The sequence below is a fragment of the Drosophila albomicans genome, chromosome 2R (genome assembly GCF_009650485.2).
Source record: "Drosophila albomicans strain 15112-1751.03 chromosome 2R, ASM965048v2, whole genome shotgun sequence".
NCBI lineage: Eukaryota > Metazoa > Arthropoda > Insecta > Diptera > Drosophilidae > Drosophila > Drosophila albomicans.
The window spans coordinates 20,398,568-20,423,941 of NC_047631.2; the positions used below are offsets into that span (position 1 = coordinate 20,398,568).

Below are 25,374 nucleotides of genomic sequence, written 5' to 3' on the forward strand. Positions count from 1 at the left end.
CCAAAGTGTCCTGCTGTGGACAGCTCATTTGACAATTTGATAGATGCAGGCGTATAAAACCGTATGCGATATACTACTCTTCCCATACTCTGTGTTGCTCTGTAGCTCGTGGCTCGACGCCAACAAAAACATTGAGTGACAAACTGTATGTGGAGTGGAGGATGGAATTTCGGTCTGAACATTAAATTCTGTTTTGATTTTATTATGGCACTCGTAAACGCAAACATTTTATGCGTACATCATACGCACTGTTGGCCAAGCGGCCATTTACATAAAAGAGCAGAGCAAAAGAGCAGCCAATAGAGACGATGGCTGGAAGGACAGTGAATTGTTTATGTGGCAAACGCATTAAAAGCCGCTTTCAGAAAGCAATTCAAAAGCAAATTTACATATTTAACATGAAATTGTGTGTTGTGTCCATTGTCCGTTGTCCGTTGTTCATTGTGCTCGCCAACATATGCTACTCTGAGGTCTACCAAGGGCAACAGTTAAATTGCTGGAAACAATTTTGTTTGCTTCAAAATATTTTCAAAATTGTTGATTTTCTTCCACAACACAACCACCACCAAGGTAACGCCCAGAAGCCGCTGTCAGTTTGTGGGCTGCTTTTGTGTAGGGAAAATATATATTAAAATTGCTCAAAAAGGCGAGCTGTCAGGCTGAAAGCGTGCAAAATGTTGCATTATTAAAATGCAGGTAAGTGAAGAAGATGAAAATGCAGAAGGCTCAAATAGTATTAACGCGCTGACATGCTGGCTGCTGCCAGTTCTTCTACGTCAGAGAGATGCTTTGCATGCTGCATGCCAATCAGACCAATTTGTCAGCAGCGAGGCACGAGCACAAAATTGAGTTTTCTGATTCGCTGTCAGAGCCAGGCAAGGTTTAAGCTCTGTTTCGTGACTGGCAAGCGCCAGTGCAGCCATTAACCATTAGCTAATTGAGCCCATGGCATCAGACTAAAAATAAAACCTAACGTACCACGAACAAAAGCCTCAAACGACAAGCAGCAGTCATTCACACACAAAAAAAGTGCACTAAAGATGCAAAACATTTTACACTGCACACTTAACACTTGGCCGCATGAAAGGCGAAAAGAACTTGAAAACTATTCTCAAACCACCAAGTAAAACTATTCATAAAAAATTCAACGTCGAGCAATTTTTGTAAACTTTAATTGAGCAGACACTTAAGAGAACAAAAGGGTTGAAATTTTGCATGCGACAAGGTGTGTATTTAAATCGGTTGCTATGAGTTTCATTTTCTCATTTGAATATGCTTAGGCATTAATTAAATTAAACCTGAATTTACAATGTAAATACATTTCACTCGCTCAGTGCTTATTAAGGATATTTAATTAATGTTTCAATTAAATTTTGCAGCACTGTAGGCAGTAATGAGTTAATTAAAAAACTGCTGACTAATGTCGACACTTTTGCACACAGTCGAGCGATGATAATAATATGTTAATGGGCGGGTATTAAATGCATAAATTATGAATAAAAGCTGAATCTGCAATCCGCTGTAAAATAATTCAATTTTAGTAAACTGAGCAATTGCTATATTTAAACTGATGTTCCTGGCAGCTTTTCACTCACAATTTTTTTTTCTTTTGTCTCTGTGCAGTTTCATTGACATTGACAATCTGATCAAAACACAAGAGAGAGAAAAAAAACCCTGATTTGCTATCCAAGCAACTGACAAGCTTGTAGCAGAAAATCCAAATATCTACATTGTCATGTAAGCAAGTAGTTGATATATCCATTAAGCAACAACATATTGGGTATACACAATGCAGATTTATAAATTTATAGCTCTCTTAGGGTATCTCTCAGACTTACATGCCTTCTCATCCTTGTCACTCGTGGCTGTCAAATGCAAACGTGCCTTAAAGTTTAGACCCTCAAATGCTGGGGTAAGGACACGCAGGACAACTTAACCCAAGCAATTACAGGCAAAAGTTAGTCAACGTTCATTGATGAGAACAACACACATACCACACAGATACGTACACACAGCTCCCACGCACACACACACACACTTAAGTGAGAAGAGCTGTGCGTGCCTCGACGTAGTTGTCGGATAATTGAAAACAAGGTATCCAACGGATTGTGAGTCGTCGGTCAGGCAGCTCAGTGGCTTGTGCAGCTGATGAAATAGTTGATAACGCTGAAAAGTTGCGCTTCAATATACAAACGACTATTTTCATTTAATGGTTTCACTTGTCTACTTTAAAATAGTTTACCAACTAGTCGAGCTTGATGCTCGAGAGCGCACTTTTTATTGCATTTCCTCGTCAAATTTTTTAAAATGAGTAAAGTTGGCCAGCGATTTCTTGAAAGCTAAATTGTAAATTGTATAAAACTAAACGAAAAGGAATGGCAAAAATCCGAAACTAACGAACGATATACTAGACTTTATTCGTTTTACTTTGACGTTGCATTGTTCGATCGAACGAAGCAACGATGCAACTTTTTATAGATTTAATAGTTGTTTGCGCAAAATATTTAAGGTAAATTTCACGGGCAAAACCACTTTCAGCGCTTCTCCTTTAGCGCTCTGCTTTCGTGGTGTCATTAATTATATTAACTATTTTACACTGAACTAATTAATTTGACATTTACAAGCTGTTTGTCCAGCTGGCAGACTCGGTCATCGTGGCAAAGGACATGCAAACAGGCAAAATGACCAAAATGGAATGTTGAAAATTGTGTGTGCGCATTTTTCAGCTCTTTTGTTGCGGTTGCGTATTTCGCTGTGTGTGCGTACATTATTTCCATTACGTAATTTCCGGCATTAAGGTAAACTTTTTAATTGGCATGCACTCATTAAAAATGCAACAGCATGTTAAACAATCATAATTCCACTGCACTTATAAGCTTTTCCGCATGATTAATGCGCATTTTTAATGAAATACACTTAAGGCAGCTCTCAATTTTTGTTTGGTAATATTTAAAGCTGTTACTTTGTGGATAGGGTATATATAAGTAACACGAAGTGGTATATATATAATAAATTATACTTAACTTAATTACTATTAAAAATATGTAAGGCGATTAAATTAGCTTTTGGAAATATTGTCGCCACAATTTACACATAATAAATTTACAGAGTATGTGTCTGTCGTTAACTACACTTCTTGATTTGCATGCTCTTATGACGTTCTTCGCATATTTTGCCATTTTACTTGTAATTTACCGCATGACAGAAAAGTTATTGACAAATAATATCAATTTGATCCATGGCAGCGCCAAGGAGAGTAATGTTTTTCTTTTTTTGGCCACAAACAGTATTTTATAGCATATGATATAAGGATGGATAAGCGAACGCTTGACGCTGAGTGATGCTGATGCTGATGGATGACAACAGCCAGATGCACAAGTTGGCCAAGTTTGCGTGCTGGCTACCACAATTTAAATACGCTGCATCATAAAATTGTTGGAGAAACATGAAATTTATGATATTATTTAGAGCTTGCGCGCTCACTTCTCGCCTGCTACTTGAATTCGCTTTTTAATTTCTCTCGTCTGAAGTATTCTCGTGGCTTAGAAGTACACTAGTCTGGCAGCATTTAGTGAAAAAAGTTACATAAAATATATCAAATGAGAAAAGTTGCCCTCAATTCGAATGTATGTGTTGGTCACACTGCGCATTTGAATTCCCTCGCCTAAAAGTATGCTTTAATTATTTAAGCACAATGTGCATGAATATTGAGTATACGAATAGAATATTCCATTGCAGCATTGAATTGCAAAGCGTTAGAAATGTATAAATTAATTAAGCTAGTAATCGCAAGTGAGTTGTGCAGAGCATTTAGCAAAAGGTCAGCATCTGGCATATTAAACATCATTTTGGGTCTCTCTAGCAAAAAACTGAAACGAAATTTAAATTACGCATTCTGCACCTCCATATAATTTCAGTTGCTTTTTGCCGTTTCCTTTTTAAGTCTTATTAAAAAATTGTAATACTTGAATATATCTCGTCTCTGTATTTGGCCAAACACAGCAGGCGCTAATAAAGACCAAATGCAAAACGAATTACGCACACTCTCACCCAGAGTAATTCATAAAAATCAAAAGTGTAAAATATTCATATTTATCGCTTGTGCCACATAAAAGTTATACTAAAAATGTAAAAGGTTACCAAGCATATTTCTTATTAAGTAATTTTGTCGATGCTTCGAAGGAAACCAAACTTTTACGAGTCTGCCACAGTTTTACAATCATTGCAACTGGTTCATCTAGGCACTTCAATAGGGTATACGAAAAAGGGCAAGCGAAAATTTCAATTTAAACGAGATGTGGCATAGCTGCTGTTGCTGCTGCTGTGGCTTTTACATTACATTTAACTTTTCTCGCCTTATATTTTATTCAAATGTTTTTCCCACAGATAAGTTGCCGTTGCTTGAGTGTCTGACGTTTTCACTTTGCTGCCGTAAAAATGCCAAAAGAAACAAGAAACAGAGAGAAAGTAAATATATATACTCGTATTTGTATGTATCTTCTTCCACTACCAAACACCCGAATGCCCCGTCATTGTCCAAGGAGCAACTTGACACGCTGTTTTGTGCCATCGTCGACTTGACTTGTCCTGGACTACTCCTGCAGGCTGCTGCTGCGCCGCCTCGTTTCTTTCTACAATTTGAATTTTTATGCTTCACTATTTATGGGTCAACGACGTTGAGCAGCGCGCGTGAAATGTGCGGCGTAAAATTCTCAATGACCATTACGAGGATCTTCTCTAGACCCAATTTCAAATGCGCCAGCATTTCGCTTTTTTTGTCTAAGCCTCGAGCAGGTGTTAAAGCCAAACTGCTGGTCAGCCTAATGGCCAACTGAAAAGTCATCGACAAACGAAAACAAAAGGGAATCTCTTAAATGAATTTAAAGCGAACTTGCATAAAGTTGGGGCACTCAGGTCATTAATTGAGTTATTAAAGCACAAAGTACACAAAATTTCATTACGCATACGACGCGTTTGCATGACCGGCAAAAAGAATACGACAGTTCAACTGTGCGAACAAGGAAGCGAAGCTGAAGCTGACAGAATGCCAAGCAAAGTTTTACGTAAATGTCATTAGTTTTAATAACATTTACACAGAACGCACACACACACACACACACCCACAAAGAGAGTCCGGCAGATTGTTAACTTTGTTTGTCACGGCATAAATTAATCCTGGCCAAACATTTGCGGCTTCCATTCCAGAGCATTCCTCCAGTGGTATCACTTTAATCGAGATGTAGCACCTCTTAATTGACTTAACGCAGGGCCGAGAGATGCTCAATAAATAATTTTTTGTTTCCTGTTTTTTTTTTTTTTGGGACTGCTGACTGAAAATTACCTAATCGTTGTTCAAGCGAAATTTTCCTAATCACTGCGAAAGCGTGAAGAAAATAAGGCAAATAATTTAAATAAATGTTGCACATAAATTGTGTGAATAAATAAACAATAGGCTCCGGAAATGTGTTAATTTGGCTTAGCACAGCACTTTGGCTCAATTTGTTTTTTTAACTTTCTAAATGTGCACACATTCGCATGTATTTACTTCTTAATTGAGTAATTTTCGCATGCACTAAGCTAAAGTTATATAAGCTTTGATGAGTAATTGAACAAAAATTATCAGAGTAAATATATATATTTTTTGATGTATTTAACGATATTAAGATTATTTGTCAATTAAGTTTGTACCTTGTACGATAGAGTATCCAATTATCGATACTACATAAATAACTGTTCATGCCTTCATTTTGTTTGTTTTTTGTTATACTTCAGCAACGGCCATTTTTGTGTCTTGGGCATTTGCCATTGGTTTGGTTTTTCGCTAATTCCCGTTTTCATTTATTTTCTCGCCGTTTTGGCCTGTTTGCGCTTCAATTAACAACAACTTGTTACATGCGCAAATTGAACTAAGCTTTAAAAAGCAACACAACAAAATAAAATATATACATAAATAAATAAATAAACGCGACGCTAAATGGAATAACAAAAAATCTGTCGACGTCGCCATAGCGGTTGCTCTCCCCGCCCAAGAGCAACGTACGGTTTACATTTTGGGGCGTTATTTCTTTATTTTTTTTTTTGTTCGTTTCTTGTTAGGCTCTTGGCAAAAAAAAATGAAAAGAAATAATAAAACGAGGAAGAAGAAAGCCGTAAATGGCCCATTTGGGGGGACGGTGTTAATTTCATTGGAATTTATTTTGGTTTTTACGAAATTTACAGGTGCCACACACACACACACACGCACACACATACGCGCGTCGGATTTGAGTCAATATGTGTTGTGGTTTTGTGGGAAAATATGAAAGAGATATACGAGCGAGGAGAATATATTTCGGCATATCTACCACAAATATGGTAAATTCAATTTATATGCAGTCAAATACAAGTCATGCTTCAAAGGATACAATATAATTTATTAAATAAATTTAAAATACATTTGTTTACATAAATATAATACAATTGCTAAAATGCATAAACGTTAAAGAAGTGAAACAGAGCGAAAGGGGAAGAAACCTTTCAGCCGAATTAAATTAAATATATAAACGCACTTTATGCCTAGGTAAAGTGGCTAAACTCAGATCAAGCCAATAATTATACTATGTGTGTGTGTCTCTTGCAATAGGAATTGGAAATTGTATTGTTGGATAACCCCGTTTAGTATTCTAAGGAAAGCAAAGCATTGAAGCCAGACAAACGATGCAATATAAAGTGTATATGGTATTGATATCATTGCCGCCGCATTTGCAAGCTGAATACAATATGAATATCGAATAGCAAATGTGTTTTTGGGGCGGGTGGCAAATGGATTGCTCGAATGGCATTGGCAATGGGGGAGTGCTGCATCGAGATGTCTCGACCATAAACGAAAATCGCAGCGATTAGCTTAAATTGCACAATATGGACGAGAGACCCTCGAGGAGCCAGGCGAATACGTATACGCTCTGTGGGACGAACCCTCCCACATGAAGGAATTGCACAGACAATAAACCAATAAACGAAAGCCATCGACTGACCCATAAAGGTCAACAGAAGCGCAGATAGTAGAAGGAGCGTGCGGACAAATGTGCAAATTAAGCAGCTTAGGGATTCACATAAGTGCCCCAAAGATGATGATGTTGCTGCTGGTGCGTCAGCTGTTGCTGTTGCTGTTGTTGTTGCTGCTGATGTTGCTGCTGTTGTTGTTGCTGTTGCTGATGTTGTTGCTGATGCACCTGCAGCTCCTGTTGCGACGTGTCAGTCACGTTGCCATATTGTGCCGTTGTCGCATAGCCAGCCGAGTTCTGTGCCTGAGTCGGATAACTCATGTGCTCATAGTAGGCGGTGGGCGAGGCCAAGCAGTCAACTGGCTGCGAACTGGCACTGGAACAGGCCGAGGACAGCGAGGCAGATGAGTTGAGTGGCGGCGAGTGGTGAGCAGACACAACTGTGGGCACATGATGTTGCGCCAACGGCAGCATTTGATCCATGAGATACTGGTCCATTTCCTTGGGATCAATGTCGACAGCCGACGCCGCCGCCGCCGATGCCTTGCTCGGCCCGCTGCCCAAGTAATTTAGCGCTCCATTGACGTGTGACGCACTTGTTGTTGCCGAAGCGGAAGCACTTGCCACAGACGCAGCCGCAGCCGCAGCAGCTGCTGCTGAAGTATCTGTAAAGTTGCCACCAGCTGTGCCATGGTAGCCGCCATAGTTTGTGTAGCTGCCACGCGTGCTCGCATTGCTCGCATAACCATACCCGTTGATGCTCTCCAGAAAGTCCATTTCCTGCACAGCTGTACCGCCGCCGACTGGCGTACTGTAGTTCAGCTCACCCAGCTCGATGTAATCCCGTCCAGCTCCCAGCTGCAACACGCCATAATCATTGCTCGCAGAGACGGCAACAGCCACGTTGTTGGGTTCGCTCAGCTGGCGCAGCAACAAGCTCGAGCTGGGCAGCGGTGCTAGCTGCGGCTGTGGCTTGCTGTAGGGCGTGGCAGGAGGCGTCAGCGAAGACAGCGAACTGGCCGTTGAGCAGGGCGAATCGAGCAGTCCACGCTCTGTGTCCATGGCCAAACCTTGTTCGAGGAGACTCGCTGCGCAGGCGCTGTTCAGTGACTTCATGAAGGCCTCGTTGCTAAATACATCTGGACTGGAGCTGCTGACGTTGCAGAGTTGTCCATTGGAGCTGCTTGTGACGCTGCTGCTGCTGCTGCTGTTGTGGTTGCTGCTGCTGCTGCCGTTGTTGTTGTTGTTGTTGGTCTTTGTGGTGCGTCTTCCATTTGTGGAAGTGGAACTGCCACAACTGCGTCTTGGCGCTGTGTTGTTGCTGCTGCTGTTGTTTATGGCTGTTGTCGACTCGCTTGCAATTGATGCTGTTGCAGCTGCAACACCGCCCTCTGCTTGTGGCATGACGCGCGCCTTCTTGCGTCGCGGCTGATACTTGTAGTCGGGATGCTCCTGCTTGTGCGTCATTCGCAGTTTCTCGGCAAATTCCATGAACGGCTTCTTATCACTATCCTTCAGATTTCTGTGGAGCACAACAAAACAAAAAAACAAAAAAGACGTTGCGCATTAATTTATTGTGAACAGCCGTCAAAAGTTCGCTTATTTATTGGTCTACAAATTGGTCGAACTCATCGGACAAGCGGTGCGGTCTTCTAATTAAACCCAAGGCGGATGCTTCGCATCTTTGTCTTATCAGCAAGACCAAAAGCAACAGCAACAGCAAGATTCATATTCTCTTATCGCTGCGTGCGCTGAACTGTGAAATTTTAATTTCAAAACTGGCTGTCTTTCTTTTTTTTATTACAAACAATATGAAGTTGTCGCCGCAGCGAGTTAATCGGAATATTTTCTCATCAAGGAAACAGCGAGCGGAATTTTAAGCATGTCAACAAAGCTGAGCAGAATCGATGAGGAAGTTTGTGCAGTTATTGGCAAAGCTGCCAATCAAATATGCTGGTTTAATATTTGTACTACTTTTTTGCTTAAATTTTATTATTATACCGGCTATCCATAGAATAAGAAGGTATTTAAATTTGTTGCCTGCCGGGAATGTATGTGACAGGCAGAAGCATGCATTTACTATTTGAATATATAATACCAAATATATATTTCGGTATATGTTAGTATTTTGGTGGTATATTAATTTGGTATATTAAAATATTAAAACCACACTGTTTTACTTTTTTTTAAATGGTAAGCGGTCAATATACCACATATAGCCTTCGGTATATTTAAGTATTTTTCCGGTATAATAATTTGGTATATTATAAGAATTACATCGCACTGTTCTGCTTTCGTTCAAAATAGGTAGCTGGTAGCGGACAATATATCAAATAATATATGGGCAAATCCCAGAAACAGTCCACCAGCGACCAATTTTTAAATTTCACATTTTGTAATGTTTTTTATATGGAACATTAAAGTAGATATCGAATTTTAAGAATTTAAAGCAAAAAAAGAAATTGCGATCATTATAAATGCAAAAATTTTTATCAAACCCAATTTTCATTATAATTTTCATAATTTTACTTAAATTCGTGCTCTGCGCACACCTTCAAATCCCTATTGTATTGTTCACAATTTTTTTTAATAATTGTTAAGCACATTTATGAATATAATAAAAATTGTTTAGTTTAAACAAAAAGATTTTTGCCTTATGTTAATGCCAGCGGAAAAAGTGTAGCGTGCGACACGTAGCGTGTGACACAATGGGTTTACGGCTTTGCTAAAAATCTATAAACATTATTAAGACCGAATGATCGGTTTTTGTCTTCTAATATTTTTAACTTTCTTTAGGATATTAACTTTCATAGGGTTTATTTTGCAGAATTCGCTAAAAATTGCGTTTGACATGAAAATTTTGAAACTAACTTCCACTTTGTGTAGCGTGCGACACGTCACAATTTTATTAATTAGTTTCAAAACATTGACTCCAGTGAAATTGAATCTTATACCCCCCGAAAGTACTCTCAATTCACTCTAAATACATAACAAAAGTTTACGGTAAATCTTTAAAAAACCCCCCAAAAAACGGATTTTCATTATATACAATGGTGCGAATGTAGCGTGCGACACGTGGGATTTGCCCATATTTAAGTATTTTTTTGGTATATTATAAAAATAATACCATGCTATTTGCTTTTAGCAAACAGTCTAGCACACTTGCCTATAGCTTTCTTACTTGTTTTTTAATTAAATTATGTATATTTCTTATTTATTTTGCTTTAGTTTTGACTTTATTTGTTTTTATATTTATATGTATCCTTTTAGTATTTATTTGCAAAGTTAAGCTTTAAGTTTTACTACTTATCTATTAAAGTTTTGTATACTTACTTCCACAATTTGCCCAATGACTTGCTTAGCTCCGAGTTCTGCAGATGCGGATATTGCTTGGACATCACACGACGAGCTGCTTGAGCCCAGACCATGAATGCATTCATTGGCCGCTTAATGTGCTCCTTTTTGCGATCAGAGGGTGCTCTGAGAAATAACAAAGAAAAACAAAAAAAAAAAGTATAAGCGACATATTCAAATTGGTTTTTCTAAGGAAAATTTGTCGTTCACTCTGTTGACCACTTTTCACTTGACATTAATTGCAAAAAGGCGTCGGAACACTTTGTTGGCATTGCGGCTGCTATTGCTGCTTCTGCTTCTGCTTCTGCCAACAGCCGTTGGCAATGTGAAATTCGCGAATTATGTCAAACTGAAAATTGCAATTAAAACTTTTATTTGTCAGGGCGGGGGAAAGAAACAGAAACTACGCCAGAGGCTGAAAAAGTTCAAGATTGCAGCCAGAACTTTTTTACAACATGAACATAATAAAAATATAAAAAAAAAAAACACACCAAAAAACAAGAAAAATCAACATCAAAAGGAACAGGAAGAAAGCTACTAGATGTCTGCAAAAATCCACAACGATTTAGCGAGATATCTTTGTTAAATATTAAATCTATAAATGTTACCAGCAAATTGTTGTTTGCCAAAGACATTTCCTGACAACAGCGTCATAATTATTTATTGATATTGTGAGTCATCGCAAAGCAGAAACTAAAATTAAATTCTATTTTCGATCAAGTTTTTGCTTATGCTTCTGCATATTTTATTACTTGCTGGAGTATTCGCAAATTGGAATCTCATGTTCCATTGTTGACAACATGGAAAATCACAGTACGCTTTCCATTACTCTTACCTTCTCCTCCATGGCCCCTACTCTATTTATGTGTCACTCACAAATTCAAATAAATAGACGAGGCACATGATAACTTCATGCCCTTAAAGTGCCTACAGTGACATGGCACACGCATCGTATACGCAATCCCAAATTGACACACAATCCCACATACGACTAAGGGCAAATTTATTGTGTGATACCCTTTTTGGCAGTCAATTGTGTGTCAACTAAATGGAATTCATTACATAATATAGTTTGCATTAAGACTAGCTTTTAGATCAAAGAATTAAATAGATAAGAACATAATTAAATTAGGGGTTTTGTCGATCACATTCAATTATTTTATAGCTTTATATTTCTTTATTATATTTTCAATCCTTTCCAATTTAAGTTTTTGAATTAACTAAATTTATGTAATGTGATTATGTTTTTCTGTTAAAGAGCAATATCATTATCTTAGTTAACTTTTTAAGTGGTATCTAAAAGTCGAGCCTATTTGAAGTGTAGCCAACATCCGTTGTACCTCAGCATGTTGTGCAACAAAACACTCAGACACAAATTCAATCAAAGACAAGGGCGTGGCAAGTGGGCGTTAGATAAAGGTTGGTTCCATTCGGATTACTTTTATTTTCTCGTATCTTGTATATTGAATTATTTATCCTAAATAAACATGAACTGTAACAGATTTAGCAACGCAGTCAACGAATCTCGATTGAGCTAAATCTGAGTGTGTGTGTGTGTGTCTTTATTTGCAGGTGCCAATTTGTACCCAAGAGCATCTATTGTCAGACCCAGTTGGCTTTAATCAGAGAAATTTGGTATGAAAATAAATTCAGAGTAGTTGAACAATTTTAGCAGAAATCAAAGCTAAAAGGCAAATAAACAATACTCATTTAATTCGGACTAAAGTCAGTCTTTGAATGAAAGGGAAAATTCACCTGAATTGCAAATACTTTGCTCATTGTCAAAGTGTTTTATATTAATGAGCTTCAAAATGCTGTAATCCAATAGTTTTGAAAATGTTGCTGGTATTAAGTGCTTGCAAACAAATGCTGCTCTCTGACGACAAATATTTTGGAAAGTTGCCAACTTATTCACAGTGTAATCAGAGTACTAAAGTCTTTTGTAACTTGGCCATGCTTGAAATAGTTGAGTACTTCACAGAATGGCAAGCGATGTACATTAAGCTTTAACAACTAATTAATATTTATCAGTTGTTAATATTTTGATTTAAAAGAGTGAAGTGAAGGGATACAACATACACCCTTCGTTGCCTGCGCCTAATTACAAGTTGAGCTCGAGTTCGAGCTTATTAAGCGATTAAAAACGCGACCGCAGGCTAAATGGCGAATCGTCGGGCATCGCATCGCACATCGGACATCAAGCTGCTTATCTGTCTGTTGGTATCGTCGTCGTCGTCGTCGTCGCTTCGTGTGGCAGCTTCTCAATACCAACGTCAAACATGACGCATACAACAAGTGCATATGCACATACACTCTGTGTGTGTGTGTGTAATTGTGAGTGTGCTTGTAGTCAGCTCTCACGCTTGACAGCACGCTAATCAGAATCAAGTGATGTTCGTTTGCAGCATTCAGTTTACAGACCAACCAGGAGAGGGGGGAGAAACCCCCAATGGCAGTTGCAAGCACTTGGCAACTCGAGCACGTCTTCATTATTTGTTGTCGTTGTAGCAATTGCTGTTGCTCTTGTTGTTGCTGTTGTTGTGGTTGTTGTTGCATCGAGAGATGCGCAAATCTCATTAAGTGATATCTTCAAGTGGCCGTTAGCTATGAGTACGAATACGAATGCCAAGACGAATACGAATACGAATGGTTATGAAAAATGAGCATTTTTTTTTTGTTTTTTGCATATGCCAAAGTGGTTGCTGGTTGCATCTTTTTATCAGCAATGGGCCATTTGGCGCTTTTGTTATTAAAAAAAAAAAGAAAACGAAAAAGAAGAGAAATACTACAGCGCAACAAATTCAAAATTGTAAAGTCAAACGACGCTTGGCGAACCCAAATATTTACAGCCAGCTGTAAACTGAACAAATGTCCATTTTTTTTTTCTGTTCCCCATTTTCAATTTGTAAGCGCATGTAAAGTTGACTACAAATGCAGCCAATTAGCAGCGGCAACGTCTCAATGATTTTCACAAGTTCATTTCACAAAACCAAAACCAAGAAAAAAAAACGCATATGAAATAAAATGTATCTTACAGATGCGCGTGTAAACAAATTACAGTCACCTCAGTCGCGTGTTTGCTTAGGCAGCCAGTAGAGCTGCCCACAAATTTCCCACGCCGCGTCTCTTTTTTTTACGACACTTTTCATTTGACTCTGCTCTGGCATATTTCTCACTTTTCCTCTATGTTTTTTTTAGTGGGCGCTTTTGCTCAACGGATGCTCGCCCCTTTCCGTTGTATAGAATTGTCTATTTACACTGTCTGCTGCTCGTTTTTTTTTCGCTCGAAATACAAAAATACAAAAAGAAAAAGAGAAATTGGTCAAACACTGATAAGCCGATAAGGAAACAGTTGTCCATTTTTCTGGTTTGGTTTGGTTTGGTTCATCAGCTACCGTGAGAGTTGCATGCGAGATGTGCACTTTGAATTTGCTCAGCTTTTGTTGTGACAACAGCAGCAACAACAACAGCAACAACAGTTGCTGTCAAGGTCTTTGTTGTTATTGTGCCGGCGCTCCTTATTGACATTGAATTGTGTTCCAAGAATATTGTCGTCGTCGTCGTTGTTCTTGAGGCAGGTTGAGGCATCACAATAGTCACAGACATCATCAACAGCAGCAGCAGCAGCAGCAGCAGGAGTCAAAGGAGCAGCGCAAATTGAAATTCATTTGAAATTTAAAAAACAATGTGAAAACTACAATTCCAAAGAAATATTCAATTTTCCATTTAAAATAATGTCTGCACAAAGTCTACACAAACTAGTCCAATAATCATAAATTTGCGTAGTTTGGATTTTCATTTTGAAATTGAAAAATATTTGTTTATCTATGGCAAATCAGCAGCTAACCTTGAACCTTTCCATATCATTGAGCCAGAAGCCAATATTCTTTGGATTTAATTCGAGCAGCTTTTACTTTTCATATACTCGATGCTAAGCCCCACTCAGGGAGCCCCCCTCTCCATGCCCCACTCCGACGGCACTTCATACGCACTTCATGGCTTGCTTTTTTTTTGCTTTTTCGCTGCTTCTGATTTTTTCTGTTCTTTTTTTTCAATTTCCAAGTCAATTTATTTTTACAGCCAGTCGCTGTTGTTGCCGCCGCCGCAGCACTCGACTCGACAAAAGAGCCCGAGTGTCGAGCAGAGGGAAGAGAAAGAGAGAGAGAGAGAGAGAGAGAAGAGCAGAGACCGAGCAGTCAAAGAGCCCAAGAGGATGCGACCATCAGTGACCGGGCTACGCATAGAAAAGCGACTGGGCGGCAGCTTCGGTGTTGTCTCCCTCCTGTGTGCGTGTGTGTGTGTGTGTTGTGGGCGTTGGCGGGCAGTTGGTCAGCAGAGGGGCGGAGAGGTGGATAGAGAAGGTAGAGCACTCTCGATGTGCCACTCTCAACCACGCAATGAAGAGCGACACTTTAAGTGCCCCGAGTTCAGGCCGAAAGCCGAGCAAACTTGTTGTAAATGTTGTTGCCATCACTGTTGCTGTTGCTGTGGCTTCAATCATTTGGCAGCATAGCATCAATGTGATATGCGATATGGCTTGATATGTCTCTGACATCGATGTTTGCTCCGCAAGGACAACACAACACTCCACAACAGCTGCCCTTTTGCCACGCCCCTTTGCCTTGACACCAACCAGACTACATTAGTGTTTGGCTTTCAAGGGTAAATATTATGTATTTTGAAAGCTTTTTAAATAACATTTTCGGGTGCACTTTAATACTAACATATCATGGCATGTTTGTGTAGCATAGTGTATGTAGTATGTAGGTAGCAAATGTGGCATAAACGACTCAAATGAAAGGTTTTTCCTTTTTGCAGTTTTGCCGCTCGAAATGTTATTCGGGAACAGAACTCGGCCATGTCATTTTGAACTGTGACATGGCCAATATTTGATGTTAACCAATTTCACCAGAAGTCCTTTTCCCATTCCGAACTGCGCTCGACATTTTGCCCCTTTTCAAAACGGCGTATTGACAGGATTTTCGTTCGCCATGTGCTTAATGCAGAATACAACAACAACAAGAACAACAACAAAAATACCCTCGACGGGATAAAATAAACGTACCGACAAAAAACAAAATTTGATGTGCAAATTTTGTTAAACATTTTATGGAAACACCGAAGCGCAAAGAGAGAATGAGGGAGAGAAAAAAATAAAGGAAAATGTGGCTGTCAACTCGATATTTCACTTCATTTCCGGCCGTGCGGCAGCTGGATTTTGTTGAGAATCCTGTCAATGTGCTTAGGCGTATGCGTGTGCCCAAATATATACAATATATATATACATAGGATTCGAGACTCGGAACTCACTCGCTGTCCGTATGCACATGAAGCCAACGTTTATTGCCTGGTCGCGGCCATTGTCACGCACCTGGCCATAAAAACCGCCATCGCCCATCAAATGAGAGGCCAGCTGCGGGGATGCTGTGGAGGAGGGGAGAACGGGGAACGAGTCTTTGCCACCTACGAGGGTGGATTGCTTTTGGGCCTAAAGCGTGTCCACTTAGATAGAACGGGGAGGAAGGGGAGTTGGTTCCGTAAAGTATGCAAAAATCTAGACAGACACGACGTCGAACGTGGGCTACAAAACTTTTGGACGACTGCTGTGTGTGGTTATGGGCACCGCAACGATGCCGAACGAACCAACACAGAACAGACAACACAACACAGGGAACGGAGAACAGCCAACAGCATCACCACCAACAGCAATGCCAACATCACCAGCAACACCAACAACAACTGCAACAAAATCAATATTTGTCTTGTAAGCCGCACGTGTGTCTGTTGTTGCTGTTGACTCCCCTCCCTCCCTTCCCCATCGCACCCCTCCTAATGTACAGAAAGAGGGAACAAACTGCGAGCAAACTGCCATGAAAATGTTCCTTGACTTGTCAGCATTGGCAACAAACAGGACCTCACCCAAAGAGAGAGAGAGAGCACACACTGCATTGCATATTCTAGCGTAATGGATGAAAATTTGAATAACTGAATCAAGCACTTCCCATTAACAATAATATTTTCGTACTTGAGAGATTTGACTTGAGCAGCCAAGTTTCCACTGTAATCTTGTGATTAAGATCCTTCTAATTTTGTGAATTCGTTATCAGAAAATTCGAATAATTATTTTCAATGAAAAGTAAAACTTCCGAATAGTTTCATTGTAATCTTATTCGAATATATAATTTTGTCTTTAAATTTCCATATAATCGTTGAAAATATATATGTATAAAATCTGAATACAAATCAAACTACATTTTTTTAATTTAATCTTAATTAATTTTAAAACTATCGACGTTTATTATATGATGAAAAATATATATTAAATAAAAATCATGTATCTCCGTTTCAAATCTATATATACTTGTAGTTTTCATTTAACTATTCATAAAATAACCGAAAAATATTCATCTCAAAATCTAAAATCTGATTTTAATTTAATATATATTTTCCAATATATCAATTTTAATCTTATAAACCAAACAAGAATATTTTATAAGCTTGAATAAAATTCTTTTTATTTAATTATAATGAAATATTTTGAAAATATATATTTAATTTTAATATCTAACTTTAATTGAATATAAATTTGGTTTTAAACTTACGATCAGAATTGAAATATTTTCTATCCCTTTTCCCTGGCTTATTACTTTCTTAAATTGTTCTTGAAATATGTATGACTCTTGAAAACTTGTATTTTTATGTAAATTAAAAACACGCCTTGCTTTTTTCAGAATGTTTCCCTCGTATAAATGTAACATTAAAGCGGTCTCTACCCTTTGATCCTTTCCGCTTCCCTTTTGTCAACATCTCTTTTTCTCTCACTCCTAAAAATTTCCCATACTGCTTTCTTAGATGTTTTCACTACACTTCAATCAAAATATTTCATATGTAAACTTTTCATGGGAAGATTGATAATATATTGGAACAAAATATGAAAAAAATCTCAAACAGTTTTGAATGATAACTGTGTCAATGTACGGTGGATTGAATTGAATGTTTTGTGGGGCATGTTGGTTGCGCCCATTTTTGGGTCACACACTCACTCTCCTGACTCGAGTCGAGTGTGTTGGTTTAGGTAACCAGGGATCCAATGTCGGGCATGTAAATTTACTGGTCGGTCGGTTGGTCGGTCGGTGGGTTAAGCGCACCCCAAAAACTTTAGTCCACCTTCGATGATATCAGAGTTGTGACACCCCACCTGGTGGTGGTTGCTTTGATAACCAACAGAGTCGCGCAGCCAAAACGCAGATAAGCAATAAATTATTTATAACGTCGTCGCCGAAGAAGAATCCTTATCTAATCTTACAGCAAATACTTAGAGCAGCGCATAAAAAAATAAGAAATAAAAAAAAAGTTGAAGCTATTCCCTCAAGAAGGGGTTCAAATTCATCAAATGGGGTGCTTAGGGTGATATGCTATACATATGAGTATGAGTATGAGTATGCTTAATAGTATTAGTAGAAGTAGTAAAAGTATATTCAAAGCCCCACCAAACTAAAGGTATGCGAATGCAGGGAGGGATGAGAGGGGGAAATTGCGCTTCTGTGATAACCGCAAGCGCCAATCGACAAAGTCTTCAAGTGATTGTCGCATTTTAGTTGTTGTTGTTGTTATTGACTTCATTGCTATTTATTTATTCGTTTATTATTTTTATTTATGTTTATATATATGATATATTCAATCGCTTGGTTGAGTCATGCTTAATTGATTCAACTAAATTGAATAAATATTTTCTGACACAAATTTGCGCATTTTGACTTCAAAAGCCATAAAAGCCAACGAAGCATTTATCTTTTATGGCATTTACATTTTGGGTTTTTAGTCCAGGATCGAACAATAGAACGTTCTGCATAATTTAAATGCGGTGTTCATAGATCTCGATGTATGGAATTGATAACTGACGTCAAATATGTCTTCTATAAGACAGGAAAGAGTAATTAAATCAAGCTAAATTTAGTTTTGTTGTAATCCATTATAAAGTCTGTCATTTCTCAAATACAAAGCAGACTTATAAATTGCAATCTTTTTCTATTCCTCTAATCTAATAATCCTGATGATAAAAAAAATTATTCAATCAAAATATATAGTCTATAGTTGTATAGTAAAAAAGAATCTTTAAGAAATTTGATGTTATTCTTTAATGCAATCACTTCAACTTTTAGTTTTAATTAAAAGTATTCTAAAAGCATTCCAGGATTTTATTTAGTGTTGCATAGAACATAATTTTATTATTATTTAGTTTTATTCCTTCAAAAAGGGAAACAAACACTAAAACATCAACATAAAGTACAGTAAATTTCCATAATCTTCCAAACATTTTTGGCTTATAATCAAATGGTAATGCAGTTTATTTATTAGCCACTAAAAGAGAAAATAATTTTTAATTTAAGTTATTCAGGATTATGTCTTTAAAAAATACGCATTCTCTTCAAAAACTTTTTAAAATATTTCTAAAATTTTATTTATAATACAATAAATATTATTTTTTCGGAAAAATATAAATATAAATATTTTTTACTATTTGGCAACATTTTCCTTCAATGAATGATGCAAACATCTTAATGAAATGGAGAGCTGCACTAAATTAAAAATAAATTTTAAGGACCTAGGATTGGATTTCAAGTATCCTAATCTTTTTTTTAGATTATTTAAGGCATTACATAATTCCAGGCATGCCGCGAAGTTTGCAAAGATCTGCGAAGTTTATGGAAAATATTTCCGCAACTATCTGATACTCGCCGGATATACGATAGGCTCCTATGCCTCCTACCCCCACCCCCTCTTACCAACCCACTCGAAGAGGGGAGCGCTGTGTATGGTTATTTAAAGCGACAATAAACTGGGCACATAAAGCGCTAGGTAAACAGGGTCTAGTGTAGACGACGACGACGACGAGTGTGCAAAGCATGTGAAGGGGTTGGCTCTGGGGCACAACGGTTGTCGCTTGCTGGTTGCTGGTTGTTGGTTGCTGGTTGCTGCTTTTGCGATGTGCAGATAAAGGAAATGGTGCCCATATCCTTGTGCAAACACACACGTGTTCTTGACAGCGATTGCGCTTTTGCAACAAATAAACACACACACACATGGTCCAAGGATGTTTGCCTGTCTGCCCAGCTGAGCGCACTGTTTGGCCCGATAAGCTCCACAAAAGGCCAGCCGGAGTCACAAGCATAATTACGCGACAATCGTGATACAGTTACGTCTCCCCTCCCCTTCCCCCCTTGGTGGAAACAAAAGGTGTCACAGCAGACATAAGCATAAAATGGAATGAGCAGCAGCTTCGATAATCGCTTGACAAACAGAGGAGAGAAAGATGATGTTGCAAGTGGATGCTGGACCTTTTTCTGCTGCTGCAAGGATCAAGTTGGATCAGCATCTGAGATGCCGCCAATTCTCACGACTCTTCTGCAATGCTACTGTGTGGCGCCAACTTGTCAACTCGTTAGCTCGTTTTTTTTTTGTGCTTTGCACTTGCCACACAATTTTTCAAAAAAGAGTCAAGTGTCAACGCGCTGCAAGGAGGCTAGTCAGCTACTTATTTCAACTGGATTTCGATTTTCTTTTCTTCTTTTTTTCACACACGTCTGCACCTGTGTGAGAGACAAGCCGCAAGCTCCCCTCGCCACGCCTCGCCTCGCCCCTTGGAGCAATGCTAACTGTCTACGCAGCTTGTTAGCAGTTAACATCTTTATGCTAAAAACATATTTATTCGCTTTTTATGCCTGAATTGATTTGTCGTCTTCCACTACGTTCATTTTCGAACGTGTTTCGCCGCACATTTATTGTAGCTTGTCCCATGCACTCATTCTTGTATCTTTGTATCTTTATATCTTTGTCTCGCGTATCTTTTTATACTCGCATTGTAGTCGATTGCTAGCTGGCGGCTTTTCAGCGATTTGTATCTGAATCTCTTCATCTCTATCTGTATCTGTATCTGTATAGATACATATGTATCTTGTATGTGTCAAAATGTGTAAATTCTGTTATATTTACATATGCACGTTTGTATTACCAATCGCTCTCTGTGTTTTGTGTTCTACTCCCACTTGGCTTCTTTCTTTTTTTTTGCGGTTTGCCAAGTTTGTTTATCCATTTAAATAAAACAACAAACATAACAAATATAGAAATTGTGTTAATCAGCAGTGGCGCAAAGGCGGGAAGGCGCCACGCTTAGTCATTCACAAATACACTCACGAATACACTCACACAACGAAGTGCGAATACCCAAAGCGCACTCTCTAAGGACACAATATTGTAGTTTAACAATTCCTTTATTTTCTAAGTATTTCTTTTCTTCTTTTTTCCCCCTCTGCTACAAGCTATTAATGTTAATACAACTTTTTAAATTGCATTCTTACGAAAAGTTTGGCATTTAACATGCCATTTGTTGGACACTTTTTCGGTTACTTTAGTGTCAAATAAAAATAATAATATGATGGGCAGCTTAAGATATTCTAATACAGTTTGGAGAAGTTGTAAACGTTTTTCAATGTTAATATTTATCAAGTGCATTACAAGATTAACATTATTGATATTACAAACATTATTGATTTAATAGGTAAATTGTATATCCGAAACATTGCATAACATATAAATATTATATTAGGAAATCTCGACAATAATTTAATAACTATTACGAAATTTTATAGATTGAAAACTTTCTCTCTTTATAAACTTCCATATATTGTATTTTTGCACTCCAATTTCAAAAACTAAAACTCTTAATCAAATTATTTCAGAATTGCTAAATTTATGCTGAGGAACTAATTGAAATTAAATTAAATTTATTTATGAATTGGTGCTTTAGGAATTTTGTTGCTTTTCAAGGGTTTTTTTATTTTAACCAGATTATTTGATAAGATATTCTGATCATTTATTTAAGAAAAGTTTGACATTATCAATAGAGAATAAAGATTTAGAAAACATAAAAATGATGATCTATATTTGTTAGAAAATTTGCTAGTTTCTCTATACAATCTCAATCATCATAAATAATAATAATTATAATAATAATAATAATTGATAATAAGATAATGCAAGGAAGTCTTCAAGTACTTCAGTTTGTAATCAAGAGTCCATTATTTTATATAATTTATAAAATGAAATATTTGCCATTCTTAGTTGAATATAAATGTCATATTTTGAAATGTAAAGTTTATGACCTTTGTCCGAAAAGAAGTTCGAGTCCATTTAAACACAAAAGTAAAGTTGCAAGCAAATAATGGAAAGTTTGGCAAAGTTGCAACTTACTTGGCAGATGCCTGCACCAGATTCCAGTCGTAACCCTCGAGCACTTTCATTACGGCACTCGTGATTCGCTCATCCTCCTTGCGCCCTCCTTGGCCGGCAGCACGCTTCTGTTCCGCCTTCAGGGCATAGTTGGCCAGCACCAAAGTCTCAACGGGTTTGGCTCGCTCCGTACTCGAATTAGCGCTCATTTTGTGGAGCACACAAATGCTATTTGTTTTTTTTGTCTAAACACCGACGGCTAATCGGGCACTTAAAAGCAGACTCAGTCACAGTCACAGCTACAGATACAGATACAGTTGGCAGCAGATGTCGTTTAAGATACAGATAGAGAGAGAGATACACAAAATATGAAACACTGAAAGTGAAACAACACCCACGACGCGACGAGACTGACAAGCAAACTGCGACTGATCTTGGGGACTCGAAAGCAGCTCGGAATTTGTTGTGGACGAGGCTACGTCGGCTGCGATCGGCAAAAGATAAGCTCAAGACGTCGTTGGTTGGCTGTTGGATCGTTGGCTGTCCCGTAACATCGAGTCGCGTCTCTGGGGCTGACGATTCCCGGCGGGGGCGCACATAAAAAACGCGGTACGCGTGTAAACATTAACATGTTCATGTGAAATTGGTTTGGGTGCCCCCAACGGGGCTAACGGGGGCAGCCTGCAAAAGAAATAGAAGACAGAGAGAGTGGGAGAGTAGGAGAGAGAGGGAGAAATGAAAACAAACACAAGAAAAAGCAGCAACACTTTATAGCCACATGTGGATTTATTACACCTCGATAGAAAACGGGGGTGGAAGTATCTTGAGATCTGTGTAGAACTTGCCACTTGTTGCAGCTGTATTTAAATGGGTATCGATAAGAATTTAATCGTTGGAGGACTCTAATGAGGGTTACGCAGGGATCCCTCTAAAAAAAACAACAAGGAGTGAATGAAGGTTAGAAGACAAGTAGCTGATAACAAGGATCATAAAAACAGAGTTTATCCAAATCACTTGTTGAATGAAATGTTCGGGAAATAAATTAGAATTTATTCCAATAATTGTCTGTCAACATTTATTTATTTAAAGATAAGCTAGGGATATACAAGTATGTGTTTATAAATCTAATAAATAATCAACTTATAATAATAAATATAATAATATAATAAAAATAATTCAATATTCTAATTTAAGGTCAAACTGGTTTAAAATAATAACCAAAATAAGTAATATAAGTTCATTAAGTAAATTCATATTATTTAACTAATTATAAAAACTATAAATTAGAATTTTATAGTATTATTTAACTAATTATAAAAACTATAAATTAGAAATTTAAGTAGTTTAAAGTTATTCTATTTCAATATTTAAATTTGTAGAAAACATGAATTCTAATAAAAACAACTTTAGCTAATTAAAATGTAGTAAACATAACAAAAATAATTATATTTTCTAAAAAAAAGAAGCTGAGAAAATATAAGTAATTTTAACTTTTTCAAATTTTAAAAATAAACTTTATGATAAGCACAGAAATGGCAAATTAATTTATGGTTCATTAGTTCTTTTAGGAAACAGGTTCTACAGCAATCAGTTTAATTGTAGTTTATTGGCTGAATAAAGTTATCAATCACAAAAATCTTGAAAAAGTGGATTTAACAAATATTGCCAAAATTTAAAAACTTTGATAGATGAGATCTAGCTTATATATCACATTCTCTGCATTCTTTTGAGCAACTTCAAAACGATCTTAAACTTGACCATAGAATACGAGATCGTAAAAACCGTAAAAAACGAAATATTAAATCTTAAGAAAAACTTTACCGAAACTAGAGGCTATTCATTTCATGGCAATAAAATGAATCGATGCGTATTTATTGTTGCCTTTTGTTTATTTGAATTGGTTTTTTCTCTCTTTTTTAGCTGGTTCCAACTGGATGTAATTGGAAAACCGAAATGTGGAGTTTTACCCAACGTTCAAACTGCTTTTTCTAACCCCGCTTGTTGTTTTTTTTTTACAACTTTATAATTTTTACAACTCAATTAACTTTTTACTCAAACGCCGCCGGCACAAATACAAATACAAAATGATCAAAAATTTTAAACAATAAAACACGAGAAATGCATAAACGGAATCATAAATACCTACTTCATAGGTACAGTGATCCAAGACGTTTGCCAGATGAGCGTTTTATGCGATAAAAAAAATACAAAAACAAAATAAAAACAAAACTGAAGTGTCATAAAAGGCATCAAAATGGAAATTATACTCAACGCTCTCTCTCTCTCTCTTCCCCTCTCTCGCTCTCTTTTTCTTTCGTTGGAAATTCGAATCGAGACTAGCAATTTAATGGCAGCATCTAACAAGTTGTTGCCTCTCCCCCCTCTGCAACAATTTTCCTTGTCGGCGCACTTCAAAGGGCAACTTGTTGATAAACAAAGCGCGTAAGTAATGCAAAAATATGCAAATAAAAGAAAGCAAAAAAAAATTCAATTAATTAAAAAATATTTTTTTTAATATAGAAAAAGAAGGCAAATGAAAATTGTTTCGATTTTTGCCAGCTCAATTTTATTTTTTTTTTGTGTCATAATCAAACTGGAGCAGCGCCGAAAGGTCGCGGAAAAATGCAACACAGCCAACAACAGACGGATGACAATTTGCGACTTGGCATGAAATCAAATTATTTGATCTAAGCCGCCGCCAAGGGAGGTGGAGTGGTGAGTGGGGAACGGGAGGCAAGCTCTGCTCAGTTCAGTTCGCCACTAAACGAAACCAAATGGTGCGTTCGTCGACGCCGCTGCCAGCGTCGCTGTCGGCGTTGACGATAAACATGACGATGCTTTTGCCGATGTTAGAAATACGACCCGCAACTCCGCCCCCGCCCTCAGCGCGAAGACAGCGCCAGCCGTGCGACATGTGTTGCGGAAATATTTAGCAAACAAGCGTCAGGAAATACTTTGATGTCCATCTCGTTCTCACTGGCGCTTTCACTACCGCTCTCTCGCTCTTGCTCAACCAAACTCATTTGCATGCACGCGCAACGCCAGAGAAAGAGAGGAAGAGCGAACGTATAAATGAACAAAAACAAAGCACTCGCTGCTCCGTCATTTTGTTTTATTGTTTTCTCACCTGATTCCCGTTCGTGCTGACATCGTGTGCGTTTGACCATCGGCTCGGTCTGCCATTCGCCGATCGTTAATTGCATCAGTGTGGGAGTGTGTGTGTGCCTTTGTAATCGTGTAGACATGGATGCGTATGTATGTGCTTAGCGTAGATCGAAACCGCTGAGTTACTAGTTGTTGACGACGTTTCTTCAGTGCCCGTTGTTTTGCTTTGTTTTCTAGCAGCCAATCAGCTTTGGAGGTGGGCGGGAGTTGAATAACTTATTTTGAACGTGATTTCACTATAACTGATTTTAATGTCAAATATTGACAACCTATAAGTCTACATCTTTAAAAACATATCAATTATGATTTAGTATTTATTAATTTAAAACTTTTGATAACAATTAATGAAAATTATATTATTTTGTTTTAATTTGCATAAATGAATTCTGGTTGCTATAAATAATTTAAATAAGTGATTTAAAGAGAACGCAAGTACCGACGGCAATTTGTAAGTTTTATTAATATAAATAATTTTCAATTTCTGAACATGCGATTAAATCTTTTGTTATACTTTTTAGCTTATGACATGGAACAAATTAGAAATGGTTTGTGTCTTCGCTTTAATGCCTTGAAAAGTTGACGACTATAGAGAAAATACTGAGAACCAACTAACCGCCACATCAGCAAATCAGATTCGGCAAGT

General features: G+C 37.7%; 1 protein-coding gene across 2 annotated transcripts; it reads right to left on the minus strand.

The window, feature by feature from the left end:
• Positions 1 to 6,413: 6,413 nt before the first annotated feature.
• LOC117575602 (transcription factor Sox-8) lies at positions 6,414 to 24,965 on the minus strand. Of its 2 annotated transcripts, XM_052007694.1 has the most exons (4): positions 24,694 to 24,965; positions 21,588 to 22,247; positions 10,317 to 10,463; positions 6,414 to 8,505 (listed from the first exon to the last, which is right to left on the minus strand). In XM_052007694.1, the coding sequence occupies exons 2-4, from the start codon at positions 21,773 to 21,775 to the stop codon at positions 7,080 to 7,082; spliced, it is 1,761 nt and encodes a 586-aa protein (XP_051863654.1). In that variant the 5' UTR covers positions 21,776 to 22,247; positions 24,694 to 24,965; the 3' UTR covers positions 6,414 to 7,079. The 2 variants fall into 2 exon arrangements, with proteins under 2 accessions (XP_051863654.1, XP_034115765.1); XM_034259874.2 differs by lacking the exon at positions 21,588 to 22,247.
• Positions 24,966 to 25,374: the final 409 nt, after the last annotated feature.

What these genes read in the sequence shown, in the direction of transcription:
- LOC117575602 (XM_052007694.1), bottom strand. Translation starts at nt 21,775, where the DNA reads ATGAGCGCTAATTCGAGTACGGAGCGAGCCAAACCCGTTGAGACTTTG. An exon ending in CTGGTGCAGGCATCTGCCAA is followed by an intron (nt 10,464 to 21,587) that starts GTAAGTTGCAAC and finishes GTTATTTCTCAG; the next exon opens with AGCACCCTCTGATCGCAAAA. An exon ending in TCATTGGGCAAATTGTGGAA is followed by an intron (nt 8,506 to 10,316) that starts GTAAGTATACAA and finishes TGTGCTCCACAG; the next exon opens with AAATCTGAAGGATAGTGATA.